At 36.1% G+C, this 12,290-nt stretch overlaps 1 protein-coding gene across 14 annotated transcripts in view; it reads right to left on the bottom strand.

Moving 5' to 3' along the window:
* The window catches only part of nrxn3a (neurexin 3a), a 1,637,233-nt gene that overhangs the window by 1,278,249 nt on the left and 346,694 nt on the right, over positions 1-12,290 (bottom strand). For all 14 annotated transcript variants that reach the window (XR_007933698.1, XR_007933699.1, XM_051920149.1 and 11 more), the window contains exon 5: positions 9,152-9,453. Coding sequence is in view for 12 of the 14 variants with exons in the window: in XM_051920149.1 (XP_051776109.1) it covers positions 9,152-9,453 (302 nt within the window). In the remaining 2 variants the exon portion in view is untranslated. The remainder of the gene's footprint in view (positions 1-9,151; positions 9,454-12,290) is intronic.

Genomic DNA, 12,290 nt, shown 5'->3' with positions numbered 1-12,290 from the left:
ATTAATTTCAAAGCCAAACAGAACAAAAACGTTTAACTCAAAGAATACCTCTAACGTAACATGAAACATAAATTTCTTTCAATGTATTACATTTTACTATTTTTTACTAAGGTCAGTTACCGCTGTAATGTAAAATAGTTAGTTCTATTATGCATATGTAACAGTTCTCATAAAAATAATAATCTGTTTAAATTGTACATCCGGTTACCCATACCCAGGGGTTGGTGAGCGAAGCGAGCAGAGAGCAGAGCCCTCTAGTATTTAAAATTAATCATAGATTGTGGGGTTTATGAGATCATGATACGTTATGCATGCTGGTGTGCTAACAAACACTGCCAATACATAGCAGCTAAACGTGGGGCATACTAACCCACTTCAAATCCTGCCAGTAATTCTTGTTATATTAAAAATGTGGTGACCACAGCCATACTGTAGCCTGTGTGGGACTGTAGGTAACCCTAGAAAATATACAGGCTGACCTTTAGTCACATGCTAAATTCAAAATTTGGCACAGGTTCCAATGTGTACTGTTAAATTATCTGTATCAATACCAATTTAAATGTGTTCAAGTTACTCTCAGTTCCTCCTAACTAGTAAAGTTTCTGGAGGCACAGTGCTGCAGTGGTGCTGCCTTGCAGGAAGAAAACCTAGGTTGACATCCTGGGTTCTTGCTGCACAGAGTTTGCATGTTCTCCCCGAATCTGCTTGGCGATACTAAATTAGCCCTTGTGTGTGTGTGTGTGTGTGTGCGTGTGTATGTTAACAGGTTAGAAAATGACTGACTGACTAAACATATCTCTGACAGATGTGGAAGCCCATCAATCAGTGCTATGGAGCATATTAGGTTGAAGGTTTTGTGAAAGTTTTTCATGCCAATTAGTGAGGTTTCCAGAAAAAAAGACAGTATAAAGACCGCGTATTTCATGTTTGACTGAATCAACTGCATTGTTTTTTTGAAGATTTGTTTATTCTGAAATTGATGCCAGTGGCTCATTCCAAAAAATTTGAGAAAGGGGCTGTTTAGGCCCATTAACAGTGTCACAAGATGAAATAGCAAGGGAATATGGAATAGGTGATGCTAAACTATCATGTTATAGTATATAAGGAGGCGCCAAAAAAGGCCTAGTATTTCTAGAGCACGGATGAGTCAAGGCTCACCTATTGGCCAACAGATTAGCAAATAATCCAACATTTTGAGAGCATTGGTAGGATAGTGAGTATTTCACCCTCTGCCATGCACAATATAATTAAAAGATTCAAGGAATCCAATCAAATCTTTGTCCATAAAAGGGCAAGGCTTTGGATCTCTGGTCTGTGAGATGTCCCTGTCTTGAAAGACATCCTACATCTAATGGAGATCATGAAATAGGGAAGGGAATATTTCAGCAAAACTTTGTCAGTCAGCACTATTAACCACTGTGTCCACGGCACTGTCCAGAAGCATCACGGACTTTTTTAGGATCATTCTCATCAGTGAATGGAAAGCAGCACAGTGGATTCAAGTTTTGTGGTCTGACAAGTCAACTTTTCCAATTCAGCATTTCAAATTTCAAAAAAGTTTTCATAGAGAAAAAGAACTATCTAAGCCTGTTATCAGTGTCCAAAAGCCATGGTCTGTCATGGTATGGGTGTGTGTCAGTGCCCGTGGTGTGGGTGACTTGCACATCTGTGAGGTCACCATTAATGCAGGAAGATTTGCAGAAATATTTGAAGTAACATACTGCATTCTGCAATCCAGATGCTACCTTGACGTTATTGCATTTTCCTACAGGAAAACCCCAATCCACATTCTGCCTGCATTGCAAGTGCATGGGCACTAGATTGGCCTGACCTGACTCCACACTGAGCATGGGAAAGGAGCTATATAAATAAAATGATTCATTATTATTATTAACTTAGATTGTGTAGCGCATTATGAAGTACAAAGTGCAGCAAAACAGGCCCCATACAATTGTGCAGCTTTAGACCTGCCTAACTGATGAATGGGGGAAAATCCATCCATCCATTTTCCAACCCGCTGAATCCGAACACAGGGTCACGGGGGTCTGCTGGAGCCAATCCCAGCCAACACAGGGCACAAGGCAGGAACCAATCCCGGGCAGGGTGCCAACCCACCGCAGGACACACACAAACACACCAAGCACACACTAGGGCCAATTTAGAATCGCCAATCCACCTAACCTGCATGTCTTTGGACTGTGGGAGGAAACCGCAGCGCCCGGAGGAAACCCACGCAGACACGGGGAGAACATGCAAACTCCACGCAGGGAGGACCCGGGAAGCGAACTCAGGTCCCCAGGTCTCTCAGCACTACCCACTGTGCCACTGTGCGGGAAAATTCCGCTTGCTAAACTTTATAATCTTGTGTCTTCAGTCCCCAGACCCTTAATTAGTGTTATTAAAATAAACTGTGATGTTACACAGTGGTGAACACTTGACTATCCCAACGTTTTTAGACTGTGATGCAGTTATCAGATTTGACATGAGCGTATTTCTTCAAAAAAAAAAAATAAAATTCACAGGAGAAAACATCAAGTACTGTAATAAGTTACTGTAGCTATCCTGTAGTACAGAGTGAACAAAGTTTACAAATCACTCCTTTTTGTTTTTATTAGCATTTTAAAACTGCCCCATATTTTTGGAAATTGGCGTTTTATTTTAGTGACAAAATTGATGTACACAAGGTTTCTGCACCCACTATTGGTCTTTAGTTTTGAAAATGCTCAAAATGGTCATACATTAATTTTCCTCTTGTACATTTTTGTTTAATTTTAAAAATTAAAAAAAATGGAAACAAACTAAACTATTGTTTTAAATGGATAAAGTCAATTGTCCCTTCAAAGACATGCCATGCTAACAGGAGATAGCAATCAGAATGTTTCATTGTAAAAACTGGCCTCCAAAGGTACACAGTTATCACTGTTTTGTAAAGCATGCAACCAGTAAGAGGGCAATGTCCATTATGTATAGAATGTAATTAACTGCTACAATTTTTTGATTGGTATTATTTCACCAAAACAAAAGAACTGCATCCTGTGCCAGAACGGAAGGCTTGCATTGCCAGCCGCACCTGTTTATGTAAATATAGACAGAGAGCAATACTTTCTCTGGGAAGACGGCTCTAACACAGCATGTCATTCACAGTTTAAAAAACAAGATAATTGTTTCTTTAATTTTGTGAAAGTGGCTCTTGCCTGGGTGATTTGGCAACATTGTCATCACTTTTAAACATCTGTACCCAGACATGGTGCCCTCTTAGAGAACACTAACGTTTATTCACTGGTGTGTATGTAAAAGACAGGTGATACAGAAGTTTGAAATAAATGAAGAATAGCAAAATACAAAATTAGGTGACTTCTAAGGGTGATAAACTCTGTGATTCCAGTGAGATGAAAATGTTCTAATTGAATGGAAGAGAAGTGGAGAGCAAATGGATGGAAATTATTTTTACCAGTGGGGAAGTTCTTATACAGTACAACTAATTTTAGTTCTACTAAATAAAAATAGATTGTTTTATTTCTTAAACACACTATGTCATAGACCGAGACATAATTAAGTTTTATCTAAAAGAGCTTGTTTTGGAAAAGAGATAGTTAACATAAAAACCAATTCAATCAGCATTTTTCTTTTGACAGTCCCTATGAAGAACAATGTGGCTAACCTTTGCTCTTAGGCCTTCAGTGTCGGGATCAAATTTGTTAGTTTTTCAAATGTGATTGGGTGGAATTTGAAAGATTAGTGCATCACATTTTGATTTCTAATTTGTGCTTTTTACATTTCAGCCACTTTCAGATCTCCACAAAGGCAACAATGCATTGTCTTTCTCAGCTGGTATTTAATTTAAAAAGTGAGGCTTGCTTCATTTGCACTTGTATATAACAGCATGTGTACATAGACCATTAGCAACTTCAATTTATTTGTTTTATTTCCACATGCTTTTATGGATTTAAATGCTATAATGCTTTTAAATGTTATTTATATTTTAGTTAGGTTTATTATATTGACAACTGTGTTTTGAATCCATGAAATTCCTAATTTGAATTAGCTGCTGCTAAGTATTCTCTAATTCCTATAGTCCTGAAAGAGATAAGCTGGTTATAAAATTAAACATAATATACCAGATGGATAAATGTCTACTGCCCTGTGTTTAAAAATCGTGTGAGAACACAATCTGTGTAGAATCTGTACGATCTCTGTGTGTCTACAAGGGCCTTCATCAGAGTGCTTCAGCTCTCCTTCCACATCCCCAAAGACACCCTGCTTCGATAAGTTGGTGTTTCCAACTGGACACATTTCAAGAATGCCTTTGGCTTACTGCTTTTCTCCTGAGGCTTTCTGTTTACCAAGGATGCTTGAAAAGACACCCTTTCTACTTACACGGTGTCATATCCCCTGGGATTTTTCCCATAGCAGAATAAAAGAGACTGTCAATCGATGTGTTGATTTTCCTGTTATTAGATGGTGCCTGATACATCTTGTACCCTTCTAGTGCTTGTTTCGCACCTGTCAGCCAAATAACCAGTTTAAAATGCATAGCATATATTTATATAATTAAGATACTCTTTTTGTTTTGTTTTTGTTTTTTTGCTAATTTGTCATAGGAGAGTTTTCTTTTTCAGTGTAATTCAGCTGCAGCATATGAAACAGTCAATCAGCACAGCGTAGCATTAAACAAGAACAGAAGAAGTAGCACACACACGGCATTTCTGCAACACGTGAGTTATAACAAAAACTGCAGTTTACACTTGGTGACTGAAACTAGCTTATCGCTGTTTAGCAGCATATTTATTATATGATGTTTATATTAAAAAAAAAAAAACGGTTTCACTTTCAAGTTTATTTTCAGGAAATCTCTTATTTCCACATGGGGACAAATAAAGTTCTATCTATCTATCTATCTATCTATCTATCTATCTATCTATCTATCTATCTATCTATCTATCTATCTATCTATCTATCTATCTATCTATCTATCTATTATACAGTATAATGCTTTTCATATCTATCTATCTATTATATAGTGCCTTTCAGATCTATCTATCTATCTATCTATCTATCTATCTATCTATCTATCTATCTATCTATCTATCTATCTATCTATCATACAGTATAATGCTTTTTATATCTACCTATCTATTATATAGTGCCTTTCATATCTATCTATCTATCTATCTATCTATCTATCTATCTATCTATCTATCTATCTATCTATCTATCTATCTATTATATAGTGCCTTTCAAGTCTATCTATCTATCTATCTATTATACAGTATAATGCTTTTTATATCTATCTATCTATTATATAGTGCCTTTCATATCTATCTATCTATCTATCTATCTATCTATCTATCTATCTATCTATCTATCTATCTATCTATCTATCTATCTATCTATTATACAGTATAATGCTTTTCATATCTATCTATCTATTATATAGTGCCTTTCAGATCTATCTATCTATCTATCTATCTATCTATCTATCTATCTATCTATCTATCTATCTATCTATCTATCTATCTATCTATCTATTATATAGTGCCTTTCAAGTCTATCTATCTATCTATCTATCTATCTATCTATCTATCTATCTATCTATCTATCTATCTATCTATCTATCTATCTATCTATCTATTATACAGTATAATGCTTTTTATATCTATCTATCTATTATATAGTGCCTTTCATATCTATCTATCTATCTATCTATCTATCTATCTATCTATCTATCTATCTATCTATCTATCTATCTATCTATCTATCTATCTATCTATCTATCTATCTATCTATCTATCTATCTATCTATCTATCTATCTATCTATCTAAACTCAAAGCATTAACATCCTCCACAGCATGCTGATATCAAGTGTTTTTAACTTGCTGCCTAAGTATTGTCAGGGATTTTCTATTTATTTAATATCACTGGTCTGTCTCCCATGCAAAAAAATCAGTATACTTTATAGATTTATTTATGCTGAATCCATTTTTGAATTTGGAAGTTCTCTACCACAAACTGTTTCACTGAAAAAACATCTCTTTGAAAAAAAAAACAATTTTGTAAGAAATAAGTTTATGTTTATTTTATGCCGTAAGTATTTTTCATGCTCTGAATATTATTTGAAGTATATTTTGAGCTTCTACTTACTCATTTTGAACATTAGTTGAGCTGGAAACAACCCAAAATTTGATACACATCTTTGCTCTGTTAGTATTTTTTTCTCTTTCTCTTCTTATGCCTCAGAAATAGCCGGGAGTGCATTTTTATAACATTAGAAAGATGCCTTTTTATTGCTGAGAAGAGAGAAAGCTGTTGTTTAAATGTTTTTTAACATGACATATACATGGTCAGGTTGATCCTTCCATTTTCTTGACCACAAATAAGCAAACAGTAAAAAAAAAAATGGGGAAGGATTGAAATTCTTCAAAGCTGACGTTTCCTCACATTAGCGAAGCAAAAATAAAAGAAGACATCTTCACTGAGCCTCAGATCTGAGAGCATTTCAAAGACACGTAAACTGTACAAATTTGTTAAAATAGAGCCAGGGAGGCATTTTGAAACAATTTCCTTGAGAATACAAATGCAGAAACTATGAGGAACTAGTTGAGGAGATTCTCTCTTCCCAGCTAGCACTTGAGTGCAACATGTCTTTAAAAATCCATTTCCTACACTCTCATTTGGATTGTTTCCCTCAGAAAATGGAAGCGGTCTCTAATAAACAACGGCCTCATTTGTAGACATGTTACAGTGGAAAGCGGAATGAGTCTGTGTTACCAGACATCTGTTGGCCGTTCCATCACAAAATATCGTTTGAAGGCTTATAAGAGGAAATAAACTAACTAATTTTTGTAACTAATAAGCATATATAAACAATATGTTTCATTGAATTTTTTTTAAGTCTGAATACTTAATTTTAAAAATATATGGTCTTTTTCTCTAAAATAGCGTTTTGCTTTGTTTTTTATTTCATTTTAAACGTTCAACGCTGTTGCCAGAACTGGATTCAGAACCCTCAAATCTATAAAGAACAACTAATATTTTTAATGAGAATACAATGTTTTTTTCATTTGAAGCTCTGGTTCCTTTATTTATACCAAGGTACCCAGGGAGCACACCACAGGTACCTCAAGCCGGTTTAACATTGAACTGAGGCAGTGTTGAATGCAGGAGCATTTATAATTCTTGGACATTCCACGGTACTCAAATGAATCTGTACACCATATAACTTCTTTTGTTACAACTGTCAGTCCTAGGCAAGTAATTCTGCTAATCTCGCTGAATTCCAAGACATGGCCTCTGCAATAAAGAGTCTACACATTAGCTAAAAGTAAGACTTTGCAATCTGAAATATACTGCATCTCTTTCAGTATATTAGAGCAAGACTTCATAGTAACATGTCCGTGACATATTGGTAAATGCAGCCCTGAATTCAGACCTTGCTTTATGGAAATGCAAACATCTTAGCTTAAGATAAGGAACATCCTTATAGCTTACACAGCTACCATTGCTCATGTCTTCCAATGTTTACAATGGTACCAACTGTGAATTCATTGTACATCTGCACAGGTCAGAGTTATAATTTATTGGAAGGGTAGAACAAGCTGCCAATCTGTCAAGACTGATAGCTAAGAAGTTTACGACTTCTAAAACAAATGTGCACAATATTATGTTGATACACCCCTTCTGCTTACGAGATGGCACACTAATGTAGTAGCCTCAATGTATAATCATCTGGGCCTCACGTAGAGTGTACACTAATATCGCAGCCCTGTTTTGCTAATCACTTACATACTCAGTTTTACCATAATTTCACTAGTGATGGAGATCGATATAATTTAGCTGGATATTGTAAATTCAGCATTTTAAATGATCTTATGTGGTTACAATATTTTGATATTCTGAAAATAGATGTATTACATATCTGCTTAACTAATCACTAATTTACTTCATACAGTAGGAAAGACTGAGAATACAATTAATAATCACATCTCTCACTTTCCAATGGATGATATTTGAAGAGTAGTGAAGATTCATGTCTACCATGAACAAATGTTCGCTGAATCAAAATGAGGCATCTGGATAAAAATTGTTTAAGCTTACAAAAACATCTGCAATAAATAAAATTAATAAACATGAAAAGTTATCTCACTGTGTCCAGCTTTGCTGTGCGTTTATATTGCAGCCTCTTAGTCTTGCGTCTACTGTGTTTCTTTTAACTTCGCCTTACATATTCCTGATTGGTGGTTATAAAAATGTGCAGCTTCTACCAATGCAAAGCTCATCTTCCAGTCCACTCTTGGGGCTGTCCATTCCAATTGCTGCTTCTCTGTACTTGGCATTTGGATACCACACTTTGGAGATTGACTTGTACAAGACAGTCAGTCTTTCCTCCTTTATATGTAAAAGCGTATATAATGTTTATTAGCATATACCACTAGGGGAATGTTTATAAAATTATTAACCTACGGCGTAGGATCACATTTTATCTATTTGTTTATTTATTGTGTTGCTTTAGAGCAATGCAGATCACTTTAAAAATTCAAACAAAAATGCAACTTGAAACAACAATTCTCTTGTGTAGTTAGAACCACCAGAATGACTTTGCTGAAGATTTCCCTGCAGTTCCCACAGATTCACTACTTCTCATTGATGGATACAGTACAGGATAAAATTCAGTCTTCAAACACCATCATCTTTGTGATGGCGTCTGACAGAAGACTCTGTTTGAAGAAGCAAAGAGTGAAGAAAAAATGGGAAAAAATCAGAAGGGAAATTGGTGCTCTTGGTGCTCAGATTAATCAAAAGAAAATTAAAGGAAATCTACACATAAAAAAATGACAGAAAGTTAAAACCCAGATATAAACCATAAATTATTAAAAAGGTGAAATAAGAAGACATCATTCAGAACAATAATCCAAAGAATATAAGGAAAAATATAAAGGAGAGATTTTGGACATAAAATTAAATAATAAATAAATACATACATACATAAATAAATAAATAAAAATGAGGACTCATAAAAGAATCAATGGCAAAATAAGTGTTTTTAAAAAGTACAGTTATGATTAGGACAACGTTTAGGTCTAAATATTATCAGTCATTAGCTGGGCCCTGCTCGCCAATTTTGCATGCCCCATCATCAGCTTCAATCATTACCTGCCGCAGGTTGCGCGTGACTTTAACTTCGTGCCACGCGTTGTCGTTGAATTTGCCATTTACTTGCTCTACTAGTGCTTCAAATGCCCCAGATCCAAGGTTTATGACGAGAGACACTGCTCCATCCTTCATGGCAAGGTTGACATAATCTGCTGACTTCCCTGTGTGTAGGATGAGGCCATTCCGCTGCCAAGTTTTGAAGAACAAGGTGATCTCATCGCTGCTGCTCTGGATAGGATTTTGCGAAAGGTCATAGCAAAAATACTCCGATCCTCTGAATGTGGCAACATTATCCTCCCTTGCTGTAAGAAAATGGAGAAGAACAAGAATTGGAGTGAGCTAAAGAGTAGCAAGGATCTTTTTAAAAAAATAACATTTCAGTTCCTTTAGAATTTGCAGTTTATCAAGTCAAAAGTGAAACATTTTGAGTCAGTGAAAGAGGTTCATGCATATACAGTAGTTTACAACCTCAGTCTGTATTAGCTGTTTACACATAACTTGAAGAAGTTTAGAGAACGTGTTTCACAAAAAATGATACCATCTACCACAATGGAATTACAAATGTAAATATTTGTCCTTGGAGTTTAAAATGTGCAGGAAAATGTAAGCTGAAAATGAAAATAAAAGTGTGTAATTTACAATATTTGAAATGAAATGTCTTCTCAGTTGCGTGAATCTATCTTGCGTGAGGCAATTATATGACATGATTGATCTATAAATGAAAGCATTTTATCTATTTTTTAGTATTCTATTTATTAGTTTAAATATTAAAGTCTAGTTAGAGAGAGCCACTGGACTCTGTCCTTTCATGATAGTCAGAAGAGTTTAATTATTCTGTTTATCTACTGTATGAAAGGCTAGTCATAGACATCTATACACATCTATCCATCCATCCATTATCCAACCCGCTATATCCTAACTACAGGGTCACGGGGGTCTGCTGGAGCCAATCCCAGCCAACACAGTCATTTATTAACCCACTTAGTACTGAACAGGGTCATGAGGGATGCTGGAGCTTATCCCAACTAGCAATGGGGGGCAAGGTAGGAACAAACACAAGACAGGGTGCCAGACCATCGCAGGGCAAACACACACACAAACACCTCAGGCACACACTAGGGCCCATTTAGTATTATCAATCCACCAAACCTGCTTGACGTTGAACTGTGGAAGGAAACTGGAACACCTGGAGGAAACCCATGCAGATGGGGAGAACATGTAAACCCCATGCAGGGAGGACGTATCAAAGTCAATCCAGAGATAGGTACAGTCTATCTATCTATCTATCTATCTATCTATCTATCTATCTATCTATCTATCTATCTATCTATCTATCTATCTATCTATCTATCTATCTATCTATCTATCTATCTATCTATCTATCTATCTATCTATCTATCTATCTATCTATCTATCTATCTATCTATCTATCTATCTATCTATCTATCTATCTATCTATCTATCTATCCATGCAACCTTACTGAAGTAAGCACATGGGCACCAGATCCTGGTGTAGCACAGTCAATAACAGTCTTTCTTTTCTCTCCCACAAACCACACAATGACTATTAATGTCACTTCTAGTTTTGCACTGGAGGTTCCAACAATTCTCTTGCACATACTATTTAAAAAACATCATTCCTGGAAGTCAGTGTTCATTTACGGAACTGTTGCAAAACAAAAGAGAGCTCCACCGCAGTGAGCACTTTGAACCGTTCTTTCCCGTGAGAGGGGGATGCATTGAGGGATGACCTAGTGTAGCTGCAAACCGTTTTTCTTGCACTTCTTTTTGACTTTTACCCAACCTTAAACGAGGGTCACGAATGGTCCCCAACCCTGTATCATTCCCCTGTTGTTGTTCTTGTTTACACTTGTTAGAGGATCCTACAGGCGTCTTATCTATCCATTGTTGACAATTAGCCAAGATTTTAGAATATTTATTATTAATTATGTGTTAATTCAAAGTGGAAAAAAATGAAAATAAATTGATATTGGGTAGGATGCAACTTGTTATTCAAGTATGTGTGCCTTTAAATTAAGCAACAAAATCAAACAAAGTAGTTTTTTAATCATAACATTACAGAAGTGAAAAATAAGCTGTGTATGTTTTTCCCATCATAACACATTTAAACATATGCATTTTCATTTAAGTAATATAAAAGTATCATGCATATTTTAATACCAATCACATTTTGGATGATTGTTAAAATCCTGACTTATTTTAGGAAGACAATATTCTAATAAAGAAAAAGGGCAATGGATACAAGACAAACAAAAAGAAGTATGTAAAACTTGCCAACACTATTTTCATCTGTTAAAGAAGGCAGAAGCATTCAGGCAACTTAACTATCCTTACAGCTTGGGGTTTCCTCCTAAATCATTTTGAAGTTCTAGCCTCCATCTAGCATAGCGCTGTGTGTGAAGAAAGCTATATAATGAATATTTTTTCAACAGCGAGTCCAAATACTTGACTGAAGGCAAAAATGAAATTCTGAAGTGTGAAGCAACATTAGCTCTCAATATACTTCCGTATCTAACACAGTTTGCATGTGCTGAGCTGCTTTATCAGTTCTGCTCCAGCACAATTAAAGTTGTTTGATAAGGTCAACCATAATATTTTTGGCTTTCAAAGCACGTTCACTCTTATAGACATTTCTTCAGCAGTTTAATCTGTATAAAAAAGGTGTGCCTTTTATATTTACAGTATAGAGTAAAAGATTGGGGGTGCCACTGAGCCCCAAATCCCCCAGACATACCACACTAAAGAGTCCCAGGTACAAAATCAATGTTTTTATTTCACAAAATGCCTTATATACAGGTCAATCCACAGCCTTTCAAAAAAAAACTGCCACCCCTCCCTTTTCCACCTACAGGTGAGTTTTGCCTCCTGACTCTGATTCCAAGAGCTACTGAAGTGGGCTCCTTTTAAGGCAAACCCAGGATTATTTCTGGTGACGTTACATAGCCGGTTGGAAGCACTTCTGGGCTACAAGAAAGCCAGGGAAATCCTCCCCTGGCAGCACCCTCTACCGACCCCCAGGGAACCCTACATGGCAGCACTTCCAGACTCCAGCTCCCATGCTGCTATCCAGACTGAGACCCTATATGCGGAACACTGCCACCTAGAATTGTGGGGGATG

The sequence above is a fragment of the Erpetoichthys calabaricus genome, chromosome 16 (assembly GCF_900747795.2).
Source record: "Erpetoichthys calabaricus chromosome 16, fErpCal1.3, whole genome shotgun sequence".
NCBI classification, from domain to species: Eukaryota; Metazoa; Chordata; class Cladistia; order Polypteriformes; family Polypteridae; genus Erpetoichthys; species Erpetoichthys calabaricus.
This window is presented reverse-complemented; position numbering and strand designations above follow the sequence as displayed.